We start from the raw sequence: 23,362 nt of genomic DNA on the forward strand, positions 1-23,362 counted from the left end.
GTTATGAGCAAGTCATTAAAATTATTTGCTATGATAATGTAAATGATTGTACAATATTCTATTTTATGAGTTACCATAATTTGTTTCATTGTTCTTTTATTTGCTGGATATTTGAATTGTTTCCAGTGTTTATTATGGAAACATTGCAAATTGCAAACTTGGGATGAACACTCTCCTACATAGATCATTATTCAAATCTCTATTTGTGTAGTTTAGTGTCCAAGAAATGGAAACAATAGGTCCAAGAACATCAATTTATTGAAGACTTTTATACATATTATCAAATTTCCCTCCCGAGAGGCTGCCTGAATTTACTTTCCCACCAGCAGTGATCCAGAACATATGTGTCACACTGTACTTTGTCACCCATAAGCATTTAAATAACTCTTTGATATTAGGAAAAAGTGATAAGAGAGTTGGGGAAAAGATAAATTTAAATGCTTTATGTATGCCCTATTCTAAAATAACCCAAAAAGTTTTAAGAATTAAATGTAAAAATTGATACCATAAACAACCCACAAATAAATAGAGGTAACAACTAGTATAATATTGCATTATGATATTTTAAAAATGTCTTTGCTTATTAGTGAGATTGGATATTTCATAAGTGCATAAGTTTCCTGTTGGTGCCGTAACACATTACCACAACAGAGCCTAAAATTTGTTCTCTCAGGTTCCTGGGGGCCAGAAATTCAAAACCAGTTTTACTGGGACAAAGTCAAGGTGTCAGAAGCGTGGTGCTCCCTCAGGGGCCCAAGAGGAGAACGTAACGCTAGCTCTCTGGCTGCCGGGGGCTGCTGGCCTCCCTCGGCTTGTGGCCACATCGCCCACTCTCTGCCTCGGCGGCCACACTGCTTCCTCTTTCCCTGCGGTCAAATTGCCCTTTGTCTCCCTCTTAGGAAAACACCTATGCCTCGCATTTTGGGCCTATCCACATAATTCAGGATGATCTTCCCATCTGGAGATCCTCAAATGCAAAATCTTTTCTGGTTTTTTTTGCCACATAAATTAATATTCACAGGTTCCAGGGATTAGAATGTGGATGTCTTTTAGGAGGCTGTTACTGCACTCATCACAATAAGTTAGTTTTCAGACATTTCTTCTCTAAAATGGTCTGTCTATTCATGTACTTTGATTACGTGTCTATTGGGATGTTAATGATTTTCTTGGTAATTTTTACAGCCTCTTTTGCTATTAAAGATGTTAACCCTTTGGAATATTTGTGGCAAATACAGAGGGTGCCAAAAAAATGTATTCACATTTTAAGAAAGGGAAACTGTATTAAAATTGTAATACTCAATATATACCGATAACAAAAGATGAATACAAGTCACGTTTGACTTTTGCAATCACAAGAGATGCTCAAAGTGGTTCCATTCAGCATCCAGACACTTCTGATTACAGCGCACTACTGCTTGAGCAACGTCGACCAAAGTGTCCACTTGTATCCATTTTTTTGGCATCCCCGGTATTTTTGTGGCTTTATTTTGCTTTTAATTTTCTTTAATTTTTAATGTTGGGTTATAAAAAATATTTTTATGTAGCAAAGTCTTTTCCTTTGAGGTTTCTTCCACTGGTTTTTAGCTTAGAAATTTCTTCCCCTCTCAGGAATACAATGAATCCTTGTGTGTATTTATTTGTGAGTTGTTTATGGTATCGGTCTTCATATTTAATTATTAAAATCATTTGAGTTAGTTTAGAATATAGCATAAAGCATTTAAACTTATCCTTCTCCCACCTCTCTTACCACATTTTCCTAAACTACTCATTAATCCAACCTTTTCCTTGTTGATTTCTGAGGTTTCTTTACCACACATTAACTTCATAATATACAAGAGCTTCTGCTTCTGGGCCATCCACTTTGTACCTTTTATATTTTTACTCTAGTGCCCACACTGCATTGTTGTCACTAGTGTCACTGTTGTCACTTTATTATATGTTTAACATTGTCCCCACTAGTCTTCATTTTTTTTTTTAAAGATTTTTTGGGGAATTGGGGGAGGGAACAGTGTTGGGGAATTGGGGAAGGGGAACAGACAAGTTGCTGTCCTTTTGTTCTTCAGTCTAGTTGTGGAGGACGTTGCTTTACTGGCCCAAGTGGGCACCATCATTGCTCTCTTGCCGGGCGAAGCAGATCAGTCGCCGGCTTCTGGACGGCCGCTCACTACGGCTGCTGGCCGCTCACGCTGGCTGCTGGCTACACACGGTAGCCCATGGCAACCCACTGCAGCAGGGGCTGCAGCCTACGCCGATGCCGGTGACTCATGGCAGCCCAGCTCCAGGTTGAGTTGTTGTTCAGCATCTTAGCTGTAGAGGGCAGTGTCACTGGTCCTCATATGTGGGATCCGAACCGGGGCCCTCTGGCGTCCCAAGCCAGTTCTTAACCATCGTGCCACTCGGCCGGCCCTAGTCTTCATTTTTAAAACTGTGCCAGAAACATCAACTTGTTAGTCTCCTGTGGGAACTTTAAAACTATTTCTACATTTTCCAACAGAAACATAGATGTCATTGAAATTTTTGTTGGAAGTGGGTTGAAGTGATTCACTAATTTAAGCCCAGTTGAGACGGCTTTTCATAATTCATTATTTCCATTGAGAAGTGTGTCATGCCTCCCTCTTCACCGAGGCTTTCTTTTGTATCACTCTGTTGTTCTTATTGCTGTTGTGTTTCTAACTAAGAAATAGAAACTCTAATTTGTCACTTTCTTAATGTTTTCTAACTACTTCGTCATCTTGATTCCATATCCAGAACAATTCATTATTTAGATAATAACAAGGATGTGACCTTGTTATTGTCACTCACTGACAGTTTAGTTTTGTTGTATGAAGAGAAAGTCAACCATACACTCCTTCCTTGGGGAACATCTTAAAGTTACTCTGTGTCTAGTTTGTGATCAACTTGTATAAATATTCCATGTTGGCCTAAGGACAGTAGCTCTGTCTTAGCACATTATAACATAACAACCTGGCATTGCAAAATGATTGTCATTACATCACAATAGTTATTGTTAACCTATGAAATACAAAAGATCTCATACCAGAAAAATGCCCCACGAGATTAAAAGAAGGGTAAGGGAATGTGACTCTCTAGTAGAAAAGTGAACTCCAAAGGGATGGGCGCAGAGCAGCCCCTGCTGTGCAGTGTGGTCTGGGGGTCACGCGGGCTCTGGGCCAGACTGCGCGGTCCGCCCCTCAGCGCCACCCCCACGCACTGCGGGACTTCCTCTTTCACGGGGGCACCTATTTCGTGGGACTTTTGTAAAACCTGAAGAAGGAAATACATGCCAAGCACTTGGAACGGTGTCTGGAGCTGGTGCTAAATTGAAGTCCTCCAGTATCTCACTTAATGCATGTAGCCATACTCAGAAATAAATATTATTAATTTCTATGTTATAGATTAAGAGCTCAGTCTGGGAGAGGTTTAATAATTACCGCCATGACCATGGCAAGAAGGCCATGGAGCCTTAGCTTCCTGGCTTTTGGGGCCCGTGACCTCTTTGCAGTAGGACCAAAGTCCTGACCTGTTGATGGGGAGCAGAGGGAGGCAGCCCCAAAACTCACAGCCCTGGGATGGGAAGTCAGGCAGGGCAGTCCTTCCAGCCTCATATTTTTCTCATGTGGACCCAGCCCCTGAGTGCGTGAAAGCACTGATTTTCTGTGAGCTTTTGATCTAGAACTCTCTGGACTTCATTCAAGCTCAGGAAGGAAAGAACTCTTGATTTTTATAAGAACATAAAAAGAAACTTATTTATCCATGTTAAGATGAGTTCAAGCCCCAGGCAGCCCAACAACATTCTCACCTGATGAGAACCGTCTTTATTCTCCAGCTACTTAGAAACCACATGTTTCCAATTTGCAATGAAGGGTCTCATTTTGGGGTATGACCCAGATGTTTCCTACAGCCACAGAAAACGTTGAGATGGGTCGGGAGCAGATACCCAGTGAATTTCCTTTGTAGGGACATAGGGAGAAAGAAAATCAGAGACTGTCACCTCAGCATTCTGTCTGCCACTTCAGAATTCGTCTCAGGTGGATGTCTAAACTCCTTCAAATGACCTTCAGAACTCTGAGCCTTCTCTTTTAGATAATTCAGGCTTTTCAAAGGGGGCAGGCAGTAAGGGTCCTGTTAGCTTCCTGGGTCAGCGATGATTCACTGCTCTCTAACAACGGGAAAAAGAGTTATGCTCTGTGTGGGAAGGGCTCTGCCATTGTCAAGCATTAGAGCTAATGTCTGAAAACTGCGGTCATTGGGGTTCATTTAGTGACCACTCACAGCTGTAGTCGGAGAGCTGCGCTGTGCGGATCCTCAGTGTGGTCCCTGCCCTGACCAGTCCCTACGGATTCGGAAACTCTGGGGTGTGTGGCTCGGCAATCTGTGTCTTCACAAGCCCCCCCACCCCCACCCCACTCCCCAGGTGAGTCTGATGCCTCCTGGAGTTTGAGGGCTCCTGGGAGAGTGATTCAGAGCGAGGACCTGGGGCCAATGCCCAGTTGGGTCCCGGCTCTCCTACTTACTAGTTCTGTGACCGTGGGTACCTTTGTTAGTAAAATGATGATAAGTGTGCACAGCTCACTGAAAATTAGACGAAGTGACACATGTACAGTTCTTAGGACACTGCCTCACACGTTGGAATCGCGCCTGAAATCTTAGCTCAGTTTAGCTTTGCTCTGTGCAAGGTGTGTGCTCAGTGCACGTTACGCGCACAACCTCTATGCTCTGAGCCACTAAAGGTCATGGCTGCCACCTCCGTCTTCCCCCAACAGTGCATCTCTCCTAGAGGCTTTCTTTGTTCTCATTTGGAGTCAAGTGGTCGCTCTCCTGCTGGTCTTCCCCAGGAACTGAGGTCAGAAGTTTCGTCTTCATATCATCATAGATCCGACCGTGGGGTCAGTGACCTTGAGATGCCTCCTACGCCATCTCTGCTTCCGAGAACACAGACCCCTGTGCTCACCCGCCGTGGTGTGTGTGGTGTGGGCAAGACTCAGGCCACCAAGTACTCCGAGTGCTGTGACTTTGGGGGAGTCACCTTTCCTGACCCTGAGCTCCTCATCACTACAGGGAGGGGCTTGCATGGATGTCACGCCAAGGCTCCTGCTTAGGCTTCTGGTCTGATGGCTAATGCTGTGTGGTGACGCCTACCCCCGGGCTGGGGGGCACTTCCGCTCCCTGGTCAGCTCGGCTGGTGTCTGGGTCTGCAAGCAAGGAAGTCTGAAGGGGTCCGAAGATAAATTTAACAGTCTTGAAGTCATGTCATCTGGAATTTTAGAGAAAGTCTTTGAGGCTTGCCTGAACTTTACTCTTCTGTCTTCAAGACAGCCTCAGGGGGACATGATTAGTTCAGCGGCCCTCTGAGTGGGTGGCCTGAGTAGGCGTGGGTGTTAGAAGGGAGAGGGGACTTCCTGAGCCCCATGGAGGGAAAGATGGGTGTCTCTGGAGGTGGCTCGGCCATGAGGCTCCTGCCCTGACATTGGCCTTGGCAGCCAGTCTGCTATTACCTCGGAGTGAAGTCTTGAAGGCAGAGTAATTCAGCAAAGTCAGGCAGACAGAAGGTCGCGCATCCTCAGACCCGGGCCCGAGCTCCGACAGTTCACATCTGCGGTGGGCCAGGCTCCATTCTACGCCCGTTCCATATGTCACCTCATGGAATCCATGCAACCACCCTGTGAATTAGGTACTCTCCATCATCCCCATTTCACAGATGAGAACACTGAGGCACAGAGAGATTAACAAACGTGCTCAAGGTCCTACAGGACGTAATTGCTGTTATACCCATTTTCCAGATGAGCAAACCGGGTCTCCTGGGAGGTTGGAGTGCTTGCCCAAGGCCACACACTACTAGGGGCCTCAGCCAGGACTCCGCCGAGGCAGCCTGGCCCAAACCCTCGCTCTTAACACCCTGTCTGCCTATAACCAAAACAGCCTGTCCCAGGACTCCCAGTTTATGGAAAGCCGCTGCCCAAGGCCCAGGGCACAAATTTTGGGGTGCTGAGGAGCACTACGCCCAGATCCAGCCTGTGATCAGGCGCCCTCTAGTGTCCTCATCGGGTGGGAGTCCAAGCCTTCATTGGGACCAGTTTGTTCATTCCTGATGTAGTCATTCATTCGACAGTTACTGAGTGCCTGCTGTGTGCCTGGCTCTGTCCATCAGTGGCCAAAGCAGAAAAGGATCCCTGCCCTCATGAGCCTTGCATTTTAGTGGAGGACACAGATCAGAGACTTAAATACATGAAGTCAGATCGTAGCGAACGCTACGAAGCCGAGCAAAGCAGGAAGGAGGAGGGGTCAAGGCGGGCTGTTTTAGGCAGCGTGGCGGTAGGGCGGGGCCTCTGGGGCTGACGGCTTGAAGCACGGAGCAGGCGCAGTGGAGCCCTGGAAAGACGTCCCAGCCCACCTCAGTGACACCTCTGCCGGTATCTCTCACCTAACCGGGCGTCCTCCCATTGCCCGTGGTCCTCTCCACCATCTCAGGCAGCTCCACCCTCCCTCCCACCGGTGCCCCTAATTCAGGGCCTCCTCGCCTCCCCTCTGGACACCGCAGAGGACTCGCGTCCCAACCTCCTATAGCCGTATAATTCCAATCAGCGCATCTTGCTCAAATCAATCGGTATTTATAGAGTGTCCACAGTGCACCAGATGCTGCAGAGATGAGCAGGCCAAGTCCCTGCCTGCGAGGCACTCGCTGCCACAGGGGCAGATGGGAGGGACAACAGACAGGGGTGGCCCATATAGGAAGCCCAGGGTGGAGGGAGCACGGAGCAGCCCTAATACATCAGGGGAGGGCCAGGGAAGCCTCTCTGTCCCCCTTGAGGGCTGGGGGACAGTTAGGTATCCAGGTGGAAGGGAAGAGAAACACCATTCCAGGCAGAGTGAAGAGCTGGTGCAAAAATAGGAAGAAGCCTGAGAGAGAGCTAGGCACATTTAGAAACTGGATGGCTTCATAAGAGGACCAGGAAGGCAACGACACGAGATGGAACAGGACAGGTAAGTGGGGGCCACGCCCACATCCGCCCTCCCCCTCCACGCACCTGGGGATTCATGCCTATTGCGGGACTTCGGCCACGTCGCGCCAGCCCCTCAGGGCATGGAGTGTGGCAGGCTGGAAAAAGCTCTGACTCGGAAGTCAGAAAGTTACAGATTTCCTCCATCCGCTGCTTTCTAGCCCCGTCGTTTAACAAGTTACTGCAATGCTGAGTCTCAGTTTCTCCATCTGTAAAATGGGCACAAGAATGCATGTTCCCTGGGGTTGATGTCATCATTAAAAGACATACTATAAGTAGAGGGCGTATCACTGTGTGTGTTCTATAAAGAGCAGCTGTCGTGCAAACGAAGCTAGTTCGTTTGCTTGGCAAATGAAGCCAAACTCCTCAAGTCTGGCATTCACGGCCCCTTAATTTGGGTCCAGCCTCCAGTTCAAACTCATTTTAATCCCTAGCACCGTTCAGCCACCCGTATTTCCCTGAATACCCCTCTGCTCTCCCGTAATCCTCCTGTGGTTCCCTTGGCCTGGGACCATTTACTCTCTTTATCTCAGTCCACATCCCTCAGCCTTTAAGAAAGGTCCAAGTCAAACAAATCTCAACTCCAGAAAAGGAATGTAGTGGAACAGCTCCTGAAATGAGAACGGAGCTAAACACCACTTGAGCTTGTCCCGACAACCACACTCCTGACAAAAGCAGTTGGGGAGCCTGGGAACCCTGCGGACATGCACACCCACGGTGCTTTTCTAACTGAAGGAGGCGGCTGTTGCGTCTGGCGGGTTTCAAGTCTGAATGTTTGAATAAGGAGACACATCTCACCTGTGACATGACCTCTGAGCTTCCCAAACAGCACCTACTGACAAAAATTCCTTCCCAGGCTTTGAACACCGAGGGGAGAATAACACCCAATTAGCCTGGGTCCTGGCCCAGGAGGGCTTGGTGTGAAAACGACAGTGATTTGAAAGAAGCCACCCCCTGCTCACCCAGCACACACATACACCCCTCTAGCTGTCAGTCAGACCTGGGACGTGACTCGGTCCCTCCCCGAGAGCCAGAATATTTGGGTTTCTCAGCTGAGTGGCTGAGTCACAGTATGTGGGGCTGGGTGTGTACACCAGGGACTCGCCACCTGGAATCTCAAGGGGGTACGTGAAACTCCAGAAAAATGCCCCAAATTAAAATTATTCACATCGCTGCTTCAGATCTGATTTAAATTTGAATCATACACAGCCTGGAAAGAGAGACGCCCACCTGCTGAGTGGCTGGTGACAGGTAGCCAGGAAACGGTCCTCGGTTTGAAATCTCTGCAGTTTCTTTGGCTTCAGTCCCCTGCTGACATTTCAAAGATGAGAAGAGATGAGGTTCTGAAAAAGAGCCTTCTCCGTGAAAACCCAATAATACTAAGTGGAACCTCTGCTCCAGGTGCCCGGCAGGCTGGGACATGCTGACCCCTGCTTTATGAAAAGGGGACATGTCGTGAGAGGCGAGAAAGCTGATGGCACTGATTTGTTAGAAAAAGCTAAAACAAAGCACAGGGCTCCTTCCACCTGCTGCTCTGCTCCTGCTGTCACCATCCTCACACCTGCCCTGTCCCTCCAGAAATGTCCACAGATTAAATGAATGAGTTGAGGAAACAAGATGTTAGCCTTGCTTTGAAAATCCAGCCTTGCACCCGCCATGTGCCAAGACTCAAGGGCACTCAGAGGTGTAGGGGATGGGAGCACGCATCTGGGTGTGACCTGGCATCGCACAGATGCGCAGACAGCACCCTGGAAGGGAGGGCGTCATACTTATTCTCGGTAGGTTCAGCAAAGGGCCACCAGAGGTGTCCATGTCCAGCTGGACAGAGAGCACACAAGGAAGAGGGGCGGTGGCCGATGAAATTAGGCAGGGGCCCCTGACGGTGGGTAGGCCCGTCCTGCATACCCTAGGCTTCCCACTCGGGTCTGCAAAGTGAGTTCCAGGCCCTCAACCCAGACATCAAGTCACAGGCTCACCGCCGGGCGGCAGGTCTAACCTCAGACCCCCTCTTCAGTAGGATGGGCCACTTACGTGGGCTCCGTGCCACAGCACAGGGGGAAAAGCACCAACGTCTACTGGCTCCCAACCAACCCTGTGCCAGGCCAGGCTAGGCGTCACCTCCATCACCCTTGCAGAAGCCCTGCAAAACACGTGGTAACCACTGTCTCCTTTTCTAGCCGAGATAGTGGTGGTTCCAGAGAGAATTTGCTCAAGGCTCCACACCTCAAAAACGAAACCCCATAACAAGTAGCGGCCACTCCGCACTCGCCCTCCAGCCCCTGCAACCACTGCTCCGCCTTCTGTCCCCAGTGCTGGTCCCTTACATAGAGCTCGCCACAAACTGAAAAGCTGGCACTGGCCTGACCAGTCCCTCCCAGGGCTATGGGAGAACTGTGCTTACTGGTGAAACCAGCACAGTTTTGTGAATATAGATTGTTATTCAGTGCAGAAAGGAGTGTAGAATCAAAAGTACTATACCTTGAAAATTAGGACCTGGACCATTGAATCCTGGCTGGTGCCCTTTGCCCTGCTCCGTGCTTCTGGGGTCCCTGCCGGCTCTACCCTCGTGGGATCCTGGAACTTCGTGGCTGGGCCTCTGTCCTCAAGGGCCGCGGCAGGGCCGAGCCTGAACAGCACAGGGAATGCTGCCTCCGAGAGAGCAGCTGTAGGAGACCCGGGAGGCTGACGTGGGCGCCCTGCCAGTTTGGCCGCTCGGGGGTTCTGTGGGCACATCCCCCTAGCACGCCACCTAATGCCCACGGGAACTTGGCCCACTGTGCGTAGTGGTTTCAGGTGTGTGTCTTCTTTTCTCCTTGAACTGCCTCCTTTGACTGTCGTAGAAAATAGTGCATGTCAAGAATTTTGCTTTTCATCTTTGTCCGATCAGAACTGCCTAGCATGGACATGCTCTGCTTTCAGAAGCACAGGGAGAGCTGCTGTGTAAACCTGGGTGAAAAATAAAGTCGGGAAGAACGCCGCCTCCCTCAGCATAATAACGAGGGCTCCGTGCCACATTTAAGCTGCACTGTAGGTGACGGTGCTGGTCGAAGGGACTCAGAATGCCTGTGTAGGGCCTGCGTGGCTTTCCCAGGCACTGCTGGCAATGAAGAGCTGCCCCCCTAAGGGGTGAGCTGTGCCCCCCTCACCCCACCACCCTCACTTCAGTTCACTGACAGGAGCCAGATGGGTCGGTCATCCTAGCCTTGGGGCACCTGGGCAGTGGCACCAATGATAGTTTGCTGTGCGCATCACTGCACCTCAGCGCCCACAGTCAAGCGTGATCGGCTCCCACTCTCACGACAGCCTGAGGTGTCCCCACTGCACAGGTGAAGAGGGGACGCTGAGGGGCCTGAGGAACAGTGTCCAAGGCCACACCCCCAAGGAAGAGCAGAGTCCCTGCAGGCTCACCATGATGCCCAGGGGTCACGGGGTCAGTCAGTCCTGGGCCCCTCTGAACCCCTTCTTCTCCGAGCTGCTCTGCAGGCCACCCCCTCACAGGATCCGCTGATCTCGTGGAGAATGCCGGACACGTGGGGCTGGGGCTAGACCGCGTCGGATCCTCCCTCCGCCCTTGTTGGCGTGGCTCACGCTGGTGCAGGAGGAGGGGCCTTCTGCAGAAAGCCAAGCCTGCAGGGCCCAGGGGCCCCGCCCCGGTGTAAAGTCTGAAGACCTCATCCATTCACTGGCCCCCTCTCCTCCCCTCAGGAGAGCACCTGGCCATACCTGTTTGGAGTGATTGCTGTCCCCGCCGTGGTCCAGCTGGTGACCCTGCCCTTTCTCCCCGAGAGCCCGCGCTACCTGCTCTTCGACAAGCATGACCAGGCAGGAGCCGAGAAAGGTAGGGCCCTTCGCCTTTCCCACGCGGCTCCAGCGTCTTCACAGGGTCAGCGCGCCAGGGCGTGCGGGGACCTGGGCCACCCCGCTTGCAGGCACAGTGCCGGGTGTCCTAGGATACCCTATATCGTTGTGCCTTCCCAGCAGCCTGCTATGGGTGGCAAAGGGAGGAAACACAGGTCAGAGCAGGATAAGACTTCTTATCTGTGGCAGTGTCTCTCCATGGGGCGGCCCCAACCACAGAGATGCTGTGAACACAGATTTCTTAGTGGTTCAGGTCTAGGGTGGTCCTCTCTCCTCTCCTCCCTTCTTCACCGCCCAGTTCTCCTGTCTTAACATTCACACGCAAGGTAAGGGGATTTACAGGCGCAACGGCGAGCATCAATATCACACCAGCACGGGGCTGGGCGCCTCTGCACATGACCCCCTGGGGTGTGCCCAGCAGCCCTGAGAGGGAGGCAGTGTACCCATTCCACAGGACAGAAACCCGCAGCCCACGTGGGGCTTGGGAGTCGTCTTCGGTAGCTTTCCTTATATTCCCTGAATGGTGACATACTGAGTCAGATGCAAAGCACAGCTCTCAGAATCAAGAGGCATTTCTGCAGAGCCCCTGAAAGGCAAAATCACTCTGCATAGACACAGACAACATAGCATGAACAGCAGCACTCCCATTCGCTCAGTTTTGTAAAACGAGACACAGATGACAGTCGCAATAAAGTACGAGGGGTTGGAATAGCCAGCGCTGCCTGCATGCCAGCCCTGATCTCCGGCGATTCTGTTAACCTTCCCGAGCCTCGGAATCCTCATCTATGAAAAGGGAACAATGTAAACTACGAAAACTCTGTCCATGTCCTTTTCCAGATCCTGTCCTCTGGTCTGAATTTCACTCACATCAACCTCTCAGAAAAAGGTTGGGAATTATATACAGTCTTTAGTTTAATACAGTTTGTGCAGCATCTTTTAAAATCCAAACAGCCTAAGTATTTTCTGAATTTAAAAAAAGGCATAATGAAATTTCTATAATGTGAAATCAGAGAACATTATCGTTTCCTTTATTTTTTAGATGAAGAAACTGAGGCTTACAGAGGTGAAGGGACTTGCCTACGGCTGTGGTTATGTGGTTTTGGGTTTCTAATGGCCTTTGAATATATGATAGAAGCTACAGACCTTTCTTCGGTAGCATGTCTGTATATTCAAAATTTATGGAGCTTGGTTGGAGGGTGGGACTTGAACCCTCTTTCTCCCAGAAGCCCCCAGGGGACCATAGTTAATGACCACTCCCCCGTCTCACAGCCAGTAAGTGACAGAAGAAGGACTGGAACCTGAGGGTGACTTGCTTCCCACCATCCTCAGTGGGCAGTGTCCTGGGGACTTCCCATGGGGCCCGTGGGGAGGCTACCATCCAGGAGTCAGGCCTTGGAGAAGGAGGCAGACAGTCAGGTGGGGGAGGTGCTGGAGAGAAAAGAGGGTGGGTGAGAAGTAGCCGAGGGCACCTGATTCCCCAAAGCAGGCAGGTTGAGGATTTTTGGAAGACGGCGATCCCTCAAGCGCTCTCCAGGTGGGGGATGACGCCTCCCGACCCTCCTGGCTCTACTGGGGGAAAACGCTTGGGAAACGCTTCAATTAAGTACAGTTGGAACGGGCAGTGCATGTAAGTAAATGCCAGATAACGAAGAAGGCTTAAAAGATTTATTTCATTGCACAGGAGAGAGGGAGAGAGAAGAGCAGTTGTAAAGAATGGTAAATATTCCATGTGCACTTTATAAAAAGAACAAAGATGTTGGCCTTAGGTTGAAAGAGAATATTAAAATTTGCATCTGTGCTAATAAAAGTGCTCATCACTGGATGTCTACTGCGCTGGGTGTTCTGCCAGGCTTTGGAGAAAGAGGGGCACACAAGGTGCCATCCCAGCCCCCAGGGGGGTGCCTGGTTAAGGGAGGCGAGCCTTAACAGCCCATCTGTATTGAGAACTATTTCATTCTAAGCATTTTACATATATTAGATCGTTAAGCCCTCACAACAACCATGGAAAGCAGGTCATATTATTCCCATTTTAAGACAAAAAAACTGAGGAAGGATAACTTGACCACGGACACAAAGCTAGAAAATAGCGACACTGGGATTTGAACTGTGACAGCGTGGCTCTGAAACCTCTGAGCGTAAACAAACACACTCTGTTCCCTGGCACCTTGTTTGGCACTGTGGGAGAGACACCTTGCCCAGCCTATTGGTAATTTGGGGTTTGGGGCCCTGTAGCCGTTAGCTGTTGCCATAATAATGCCACATAATTAACCATCCCGAAACTCACTGGCTTAAGACAATAGTACTTACTGTTCCCAAGTCTATGAGCCAGCCTTCCCTCCCAACTCCTCTGGTCTCGGTGGAAGCTCTCTCACATGTCTGGTGGTCAGCCGGCTGATCTCAGATGGCCTCAGCTCTGTGGCATGTGCCTCAGTCTCCAGCAGGCTAGCTGGGGATACTCTCAGGGTGAGCACAGTGGTCCCAGAGAGGACGTGAAAAACACAGCAGTTTTTCAAGCTTCAAATCCTATTGGCCAAAATAAGTAATACTGTCAAGCCTGAGCCAGAGTGGGAGGGGCTACACAGTGTTACGGAGCAAAGGACAGAGATGTAGGAGGCCATGAATTGGGGCATGGGTGCAATCCATTCATACCACAGGCCCTTCAATGCTTTCCTACCCCTCCCCACCCCCAGGTCACAGGGGCCAGGGATTAAGTCCCAGCACTGTGTCTGATTTATCGGTGCCACTCTAGTCAATTGAGAAGAAGCTGCCAGCACCTAAAAATGAGGAAAGAACCCAAGCTTCCACTGTGAGAAAGGAAGGTTTCTTTAGCTGATAGACAGGAAATGTTAGCATGGGAAATGTGATGGGGCAATGCCTCAGACGCAGGGGTCCGGGGAGCTGCATTGATGAGGACCCTTTGGGTTGTAAAAGAAACAAATAGCATTAGGGGAAAGTTACACTTTTAACTTGTGTCTTTAGGAATGGAATTTGAGGGCACCAATAACTGACACTCTTCTTTCTGGCCCCAGTTTAACGTCAGTTGAAAGATGGACGCAGAAGCAGAAGAGATGGGATTTAGTGTGGGTCACGACCACTTGGCCGATGGGCCTCAGGGCTGAGGGCCAGGAGAGCCTTGTCAGTCGGCACCCCTGCATTGGACTCACTCCCTACTCATGGGCTCTCCGGCAGGCTCTGCCTCTGAAAAGCTGAGAACATAGAAAGACAGACAGTGTGTGCTCTTCTAGATGGATTCCAGAATGACAGGGAGGAACTAAGCTGTGCAGGTCACTTCTCTCCCCCACGTCCTGGGGAGGTGTGAGTGAAGGGTGGGCAGAGAGGGAGCAAAGACTGGCACGCTAAGAGATGCTTCTCCAGGAGGAAGGTCGTATCAGAAGTGAGCTCTACATGTTCTTCCCTATAAGAAGGAACGAAAAGGCAGGGTTCCAGGTGTGGTGGGATCTAGGAGCTAAAACCAAGCCATTAAGGGACTGCCTTTCTAAACTCAACAAATCCTAGGCATTCTTAGGATTTCATTGGCTTCATTCTTGGACAGGCTTTCTTTACTTCACATCAAGACACTCCTGAGCAGCTCCAACTTTAAATGATGTTTTAGGAGGGAGATTTCCTTTCACACAGCACACATCGCAATCCGTGAAGGGAAGAATTCTAATTGGCCCTTCCTGAGTCACATGGCCATCCTTGAACCAATCACTGCCCTAGGAGTTAGAATTACTTTATTGGCCAGTCTGGGTTCCTATCCGGTCTGGCAATTGGGGGATGGAGGGCTGGGAGGCTTGATAGACATCTCGACTAGAATTACGGGAAGCACAGGAGGGTAGCTTGAAGAAAAAGATACAGGCAACAGGAAAAAGTAATAGATACTCATCACCCTGAAGGAACAATACCTCTGCATGCTCCTTCCTGGTGTGTTCTGTCACCCCTCCCCTCTGGTCTGTATTGGTCTTTGCTGCCAGAACCCCAGTGAGGCTTGTAGACTTGGCAGAGAGCTCAGACCACAGTCCCCAGATAAATGAAAAACACTTCTTTTTGCCGTTGTTGTTTTGTGGATGAGGGGGGTAGTTTCTATGGCATTTAGAAGCCAGTTACTAGCTAGAACCCTGGCCTGAATAGAAAAAGGGGGCTGTCCATTATTGGCTGCCATTGTAATTTTGGTTGGCCTCATGACCGGGGGACATTTATTTGGACGTGGTTTTGGAGAGAAAAGTGTGCATATCAGGATTAAGGTCAGCCACTTTCTGATAGAAAACCCAAATGATAGAGTCTTAAACAAAGTAGCTTGTTTCTCTCTCACCTAAGAAAAGGTTGAAGGTAGGTAGTCTGAGGCTGTTATGATTCTTTATGGTGTCAGGGACTTTGTTCCTTTCATCTCTCGATCTGCCATCCTCATAAGGTTGCCTCATGGTCCACAGTGGCTGCCATCACACCTGTATTCCAGCCAGGAGAAGGGGTTCCTCATCCTTCCACTTTAAGAAATCTCCTTGAAGGCCTACACACTTCTGCTGTGTCACTTCAGTCAAACGTGATCACGTGGCCTCCCCTTACTACCAAGGAGGCTGGAGAATATAGTCCTTTACTGCACTGTTGTCACAAAAAGTCAGGCCCTGCTCTAAGAAGGATGAAAACTGGCGTCTGGCCACTGGTGGGCTCTGCCTCATGTGGAAGAAAGTGACTACAGTACCTATTGCCTGGGGCCAGCGGACTGAGGCATTTGGGTCCTCTGGAGGCTGACAACTCACAGCTCCTTCAAAATGGCGCTGTTCGCACAGCCATTTGATGCCCATTTAGAAGTGAGGCTGGGTGAGCTTCGTAATGAACTACCAGCAACCACTGAGCTAAATAAAAACCCCGAAATTAATGGGAACTGCCTTCAGCTGTCACTCCTGAACACCCCCACGGCAGTCTTACTTCCTCCCCACGAGGATTATCAGTCTCATTCTGGGAAAACCCACTTTCCGCATGTGATTGCCTCAGGGTTTGCCACAGTGCCCCTTCTCCATGAATGCTCTGCCCTGGGCTGGATTGAGGGGCTGCCCCACAGCCCAGAGATGGCCAGAAACATCCAGGAGGCAAGGTCACGTGCAAGGTGGCAGAAGTGGGTCTCAGCAACGGAATGGCCCTCACTGGAGACGGCTGGCTTCTTCTCTTTTGTGTTAGGGGCTAGAGGATGTTACCTCGGTTGCCAAGGGTCTAGTATTCAGGAAAGAAGAAAGTATATTCAAGTGAATGCCTGCCAGAGGTCAGTTAAAAATACAAGCTTTTCCCAAACCATTGCAACACTTGCCCTCAAGAAGAGCACGGATTCCCTGGGGAGGCCAGGCCTGAGGTCCAGGCCATCGGGCCCGCCTGGACCCTCCACGTGGTGGCAGAAATAGATGAAGACCCGGAGCACGCAGGAACTAGAGTCTCAGGTCTCTGCCCTAAAGAACTCCCCGTGATGTGAGCATCCCCCGTTCTTCCAGCAGCTCCACCGCCCTCCTCAGCTCACAAGGCACCGGAGGTTCAGCCAGAAGTAGCGTCTTTCTTCCTCTTACCCTGGGCCCTACATCAGTGCCTCTCCTGGGTGGAATCTAATAGGAACCAGCCAGCATAGGGGTCTAGGAAATGTGGTTTGTAGCCTTCTAGCCCCGGGGACACAGGAGCGATTCTAAAAGGGTGAGTTGGGACTGAGTCCCAGGGGACAACCTATGGAATGGGAGAAAACATTTGCAAACCATTTATCTGATAAGGGGTTAGTCTCCAAATTATACAAGGAACTCCTGCAAAAAAACAAACAAACAAACAAAAACCCACTAGTAACCTTTAAAAAGGAGCAAAGGACTGAATAGACATTTCTCCAAAAAAGACATAGAAACTGCCAACAAGCATATGAAAAAATGTTCAGCATCACTAGTCAACAGGGGAAAGCAAACCCAAACCACAATGAGACATCACCACACACCTGTCAGGATCACTATTATCAAAAACACGAAAGACAAGCGTTGGCAAAGGTGTGGGGAACTGGCAACCCTTGCACAGTGCTGGCGGCAAAGCAAAATGGTGCAGTCACTACAGAAAACGGTACGGAGAGTCCTCAGAAAATGAAAAATAGAACTGCCATACGATCCGGCAATCCCTCTGCTGGGTATTTATCCAAAATAATCGAAAGCAAGATCTTGAAGAGATATTAGCACTCCTGTGTTCACTGCAGCACTATTCCAAGATGTGGAAACAACCTAAAATGTTCGTCAATGGATGGATGGGTAAAGAAAATGTGGTCTATACAGACAATGGAGTATTATTCAGCCTTGAAAAACAAGGAAATCCTGCCATGTGACCACATGGATGGACCTGGAGGACGGTACACTAAGGGAAATAAGCCAGCCACAGAAGGACAATACGGCCTGACCTCACTGACACGAGGAATCTACAACACTCAGACTCATAGAATCAAACAGTGGATTGCTGGGTGCCAGGGGCTGGGGGGAGGGGAACATGACAAGTTGCTATCAAGTTTCAGTTTTGCAAGATGAGTGAGCTCTGGAGACGCGCTGTACCACATCGTGGCTCTACCAGCAGTACTGTGCTGCGCATGTCAAAATTGTTAAGAGGCGAGATCTCAGGTTAAGTTCCTTACCACGGTAGAATAACATTTTTTTTTAAGTTTTGCAGTAGTAAATTATTCATTTACTGATGGAAAAAAATAAGCCACAGCTATGCATCTCAGTCCTGACAATCTTAATACAATTGCCAGTTCCATTGCCCGCAAAAGCTATCATTGCAAAGACAGAATGCCCACAGACCTCTAAGCAGCACTGTTGGGAGAGAGAACATTCGGTTTGTCTTAAGGCCACCTAAACTCTCGGATGGGGGGGGGGTGGAGCAAGGAGGTCGGCTGTCTGTGACCACCTCCTGTCAATGTCATCCTCTGAGCCAGGCTTGCATGATCCCTGTGGACACGCAGCAGTGCAGCAGTGGAAATGCCAGGTCTGCTTTGTGACGTGGGCGTGTCACTTCATCCCTATGTGCCTCAGTTTCCCCATCCGTTAAATGGCAGTAAGAGCACTGCCCTTGCAGGGGTTTGTGAGGGTCCTGTAGACCCAGCATCCAGCACCGTCCACCTGGAGTGGCAGAGACCTGTGTTCTGCCTCCTCCCTCGAGAGAACACCTTCTGGGTAGAAACCATGCCCTGTCCCTCCCTTCACACTGTGGCCATAGCGCCCCCCAGGCAAGCTCTCAGGAGCTGCGAGTTAATTGCAATGAACTGAATTTGGTTCTGTTAGCTTCTCGACACATTATTCTTTGGGATGTGTGGAACGGAAGGTCGGACAGGTCTAGGTGGGAACACTGATTCCCTCTCTTTCTACCTGGGATCTCCGGCACATTTTCTAACCTCCCTGAGGCTCAATAGACCAAACAACACTAGCAATCATGATAAAGTCAGTAAGACACCTAGCCCAAAGGCTGGCACATAGTAGGTGCCCCATAAATGGTAGCCTCCTTTCCCCCTTGAATAGAGGCGAATCTTTAACAGGCACAAGACCTGGTTACGTAACAGCTCCCTTTTCCAGCCCGGGAGTTTCATGCCGCCAAGAGGGTTCTCCTTCCAGTTGGAAAATGCAAATTCTCTTTCCCTTTTCAAGATCTTTGCAGTTTGTGATGAGAACATAGCTGGGAATATGAATGAGCTGTGAGCCATGAGAAACTTCTTACTTCAAGTGCAAGGGTGGGAACCTGAGCTAGGAGGAGGGGACCTGGGGTGGATCGAATGGACTATTTGAATGACTTGGAGATGAAAGAGAACGGACCCCTCTGGGAGGGTTATTTTCCATAGCACATGTCTTTTCGAAGTGGGCTCATCGACTACAAGTTTGCAATGCCATTTTGTCTCTCTCCAAGCAGAGCTAGTTACAGTTATGTGTGCTGACCCGTCCCGTCCCCACCCCGCAGTTGCCATAATCTCACCCTCTCCCAGTCTTCCATAGAAACCACACATTTCCGGGTCCTGTACCTGCTTTAAAGACCTCGTGGTCCATTTTCCTGCTCAATGCCTGAGTTCCTCCCACAACATTTCTAACACGTGCTCGTCAAGCCCCTCCTTGCACACCTCCAGGGATGGGGAACTCACTGCTCGTGAAACCGCCCAATCTGCCCTTGAATACCTCAGTCAGACAGTCCTTCCCTTGTGGCGAGCTGACATCAGACGCATCCCAGCTCCTGACCTTGGCTCATGGTCCTGATTTTGACCTCAGGGCCAAGGAGAACAAGACCAACCCCACCCACATCCGGGCTTCCCCTCCCAAAGGATCCCCTTCTCCTGATGCAGCGTCTGCAGATATGAGGAGGGTCCAGTGACGTTCACCCAGCATGGCTTGAGCACCTGCCGTGTGCCAGGCTCCGAATGAGACCCAGCCTCTGGCATAAGCCTGACATCACCATGAGCACTTTCCCTGAGCTGATAGGACCACAGTGCTGACAGAAGAAGCAGTGATAGCCGTTTACCGGCTTCAGGACACCCCCGACATTGTCCAATGCACTTTGTTCCCTCTCTGCATGGTTTCCTGTCCCTACGTGATGAGGCTTCCACTCCAGATCCCAGGCCTTCACCTAAAGACTGGGGTGAAGGGAATGTCGCTACTCATGGGCTCTGGGTGAAAAAAATGCAAGTCCAGCATCATGTGGGCTTGGGAGTTGAGGCAGACACCCACAGAGCTAAGCCCTGGACGCCGTCTGCTCTCCACGCTGCTCACAGCCAAGTAGGGGGGTCCTTTCCTGAAGTGGACTGAGTGGCATATCTCTGTGTTTGCCATGCTAATCACACAAGATGCTATGCCTCACCCAGTCACAGGAATCGTCTAAAAAGGGGTGTAGGGCCAGTGGAGCACACTACCTATATGAACATATACGAGAGCACATTGAAGTGGTGCATTAAAGAGGAAGGAGATCATAACTTTTAAGAGGAAGAAGAGAGGTTTTTGTTACAGGAAAGTCTGTTAACAGCCAAGTGTTTAGTTTCGCTGAGAGCTTCCTGACGGCCATGGTGAAAAGGGAAACAATAGTTTATAACGTTTCCTTATTTTATGTGGAAAGCAGGTATGTCAGGGAAGAGAGAGAAATATTTTCCTGCCCTAAAACGCTAGGATGACTTCATCACATGGATGTGTCATTTTAAACTTTGCAGAAGTATGAGAAATACTATGGTTTAGTGCATGACACGGAAACATTACTCATTCAGCTACTTCTCCCATGTATCCTTAATAAATACTGGGAAAACTATTAAATCATAGCTTATAAAAGAGATCTTCTGAGGCAGCTTTCAATATGCTTCTGGAAATAACACCCCAGAGTCTTCGTGGGTTTGCTTCTTGGAGAATCTGGAGCGAGCTTAACGACTCTTTCTTGTTTTGTGGTTTTTTTTCCTGCTACTTAAGAGGAACAATTGCACATACCCTGTGGTTCAGAGCAGTGTTTTTAAGAATGACGCCCACTGTGCCTGGAATGAACTGTCCACAGGAGCCGTCACAATAGCCACCTTTCCCTGTAGGAGGATAGATTTCACAGTGCTGAATATTTAAATCTGCTCTCGAAGTGTCTCCTGTGATCTGATTATTATGCCCTCGGAGGTGTAATCAGTCAGCCCACCTTTCCACACATACCCGTGGAGGTTTATGCAATTAAGGTCTTGGTAAAAAATGACAGGTTCACTGAGGCTGGAAATTTGCAGTGCTCAGCCTGGAAAAGGCATACGTCACATGGGTGAGTTTGAATCCTGGGAAGATTAGCTCTTTGAGACTATTTCCCAGGGATTCTGTATTTTGGGGGTCCTGGGGAAAGGGCCCTGGAGGTCATATGGGTCAATCCTCATTCCAAGAGAGAATGGATTCCCAGGCCTCCCAGCCAAGCGGTGGTCTGACCTCCACTGGACACTTGCAATGTGGACAGACACACAAGGCCAGGCAAACAGGAGATGCTCAGTCAGATCCATCGAAAGCGCACCTCCTGTGTGTGAAGCTCTGAGCCAGGGTTCAGCGTGTATTATATTATATCATCCAGTTATGACAGCAGCCCCATGCGGCAGGAATGACCACAAAGCTTCGCTGACCCAGTGGTAGAGATGGGACCTGAACCCTGGGCATGCCTTGCTTTGCTGTGGGGCAACCAGGAGAGCCTGGTTCATGCTGGCCAACTAGGTGGCCTTGGGTTAGTCACTGCATTGCTCTGGGCTTCTGGGCTCCTATTTTTACTTTTTATTTATTTTTTTTTAAGATTTTTTTTTAAGATTTTATTGGGGATTTGGGGAAGGGGAACAGCCATGGGAAATTGGGGGAAGCGGAACAGACAAGTTGCTGTCCTTTTGTTCTTCAGTCTAGTTGTGGAGGACGTCACTTCACTGGCCCATGTTGGTATCATCATTGCATTCTTCCCAGGTGAGGCAGTCGCTTCACGGCCATTGGACGGCTGCTCATGGCAGCCCACGGCAGCTCACAAAAGCTCACCCCTGCTGCCAGTCAGCCCTACTGCAGCCTACCCTATCGCTGGCAACCCATGGCAGCCCAGCCCCAGACCGAGCTGCCATTCACCATCCCACCACAGAGGGCGCAGTGCCAGCAGCCCTATGTGGGATCCAAACTGGAGCCCTGCTGCTCAGAGCTGGTGCCCCAAGCCAACTCCCAGCCAATGCGTCACCTGTCCGGCCCAAGATTTTTTTTTTTTATTGGGGAATTGGGGAAGGGGAACAGCCATGGGAAATTGGGGAAGGGGAACAGCCAAGTTGTCCTTCAATCTTAGTTGTGGAGGGTGCAGCTAGCCCAAGTCCAGTAGCCATCCGGCCACCCGTCAGTAGCTCGCGGCCGCTCAGCTCAAGGTGCCATGCTCAATCTTAATTACCGGTGGGCAGTCCACCATCCCATGCGGAAGTCGAACTGGCAACCTTGTTGTTAGGAGCACATGCTCTCACCAACTGAGCCATCCGGCCACCCGTCGGCAGCTCAGGGCAGCTCAGCTCGGGCCAGCTCACTGGCCCACGTGGGAATAAAACCGGCAACCCTGTTGCTCAGAGTTCGTGCTCTTAACCCACTGAGTCACTCGGCCGGCCCTGTTCTCCTATTTTAAACAAGGGCGTATGTGTCTGGGTGGTGGGCCCGTCCCTGCGGGCCCAGCACTCGGCACAGCGAACATCCTGACCTCTGCTGAAAGCCCCTGCTTGTCCCTTTGTGCAGCCTTCCGGACATTCCTGGGCAAAGAGGACGTGTCCCAAGAAGTGGAGGAGGTCCTGGCAGAGGGCCGCGTGCAGAGGTACATCCAGCTGGTGCCCGTGCTCGAGCTGCTCCGGACCCCGTCCGTCCGATGGCAGGTCCTCACCGTGGTCATCACCATGGCCTGTTACCAGCTCTGCGGCCTCAATGCGGTCAGTGTCCCTGCTCAATTGGAGGGAGCGGGAGATGGGAGGGCTCAGGGCCTGGGCCCTGGATGCCCAGACTCCAAGCCCAGCTCTGTGCTGTCGGGCAACCACATAATCTGATGCTCAGTGTCCTCATCTATAAAATGGGACAGCGTAATAGTGAAAGACATAATCTGTGCCAAGTGTTCAGGGCAGCAGCTAGCACAGGTCTCCCTTAATAAGTGCCACCTATCATTATAATCACCTATCCCTAGAAATACTTAAAAATCACATTTCTTAATAAAATGGGTATTAGGGAGTCATATGTAAGAGACATTGAGATGGTTTAAATAAAAGTACTCATGGCTGGGCTGGCTTTAACGGGCGACTTTGGCCTGAGAAAACTCTCAAGGCTTTAAAGAAAAGCTTTCTTGGGGCCTGAGCTGACGTGGGAAGGAACGTGGAGGCACCAGGTCTCCCTGTGAAGCTCCCCAAACCCTGTGATGGATGCAGCGCCCCTTCCTGCTCAGGGCTCCAGGAAGTAGAATTTGGGAATTCGAGGCCTTAGGGGGGCCCACTTGGGATCACTATCATGATTGCTGCTTCTGGAGAAAGCGGGTTGCCTCCAGGGGTAGTGAGCTCCCCGTTCATGAAGGTGTGCAAGCCGGCCGGTCGGCCAGTTGGCAGGGATTTAGCACTGAAGCGTCCAGTGCCCTCTGAGTCCCTTATATAACTCAGGAGAAGTGTGGCTGGGCCCAGAGGGAAGGAGAAGGGACCTTCCATGGAGCACAGATAAAATAGCTCCTCTGCGTTTATATGAAGGAGGCTGGCCTCCCCCCTACCCCTCAACCCCCCCCCCACTCCCATCAAGAGTCAGCAGGGAGGGGGTGGGGTGTGTTAGGGGAGGTGATGTGAAAGGGAAGTCATTCCTGCGTGGAAAGGGGAGGAAAATGACAGACTGGAAAGTTACAACCGTTGTAAAACCCACGTACGGAATCTGTTTAGTGGGGCATTCTGGTTGGGAACCCTGACATTTCTAAGCAGAACTCTCTCTGCTGGGACATAGTTTTCTGATTTTTATACCCTGTATAACTCGATCAATTCCACCTGCGTGTACCTGCAAACCCTG

The 23,362-nt window shown here is 50.2% G+C and overlaps 1 protein-coding gene across 7 annotated transcripts in view; it reads left to right on the forward strand.

Annotated features, from left to right (window-relative positions):
* Positions 1–23,362, forward strand: part of SLC2A9 (solute carrier family 2 member 9) — a 147,730-nt gene that overhangs the window by 58,496 nt on the left and 65,872 nt on the right. For 6 of the 7 annotated variants that reach the window (XM_019661171.1, XM_019661173.1, XM_019661174.1 and 3 more), the window contains 2 exons: positions 10,704–10,836; positions 22,073–22,260. In XM_019661171.1, coding sequence (XP_019516716.1) covers positions 10,704–10,836; positions 22,073–22,260 — 321 coding nt within the window. The remainder of the gene's footprint in view (positions 1–10,703; positions 10,837–22,072; positions 22,261–23,362) is intronic. The other variant, XM_019661177.1, reaches the window with a different exon arrangement.

Source organism: Hipposideros armiger, unplaced genomic scaffold (genome assembly GCF_001890085.2).
Source record: "Hipposideros armiger isolate ML-2016 unplaced genomic scaffold, ASM189008v1 scaffold_337, whole genome shotgun sequence".
Lineage (NCBI taxonomy): Eukaryota > Metazoa > Chordata > Mammalia > Chiroptera > Hipposideridae > Hipposideros > Hipposideros armiger.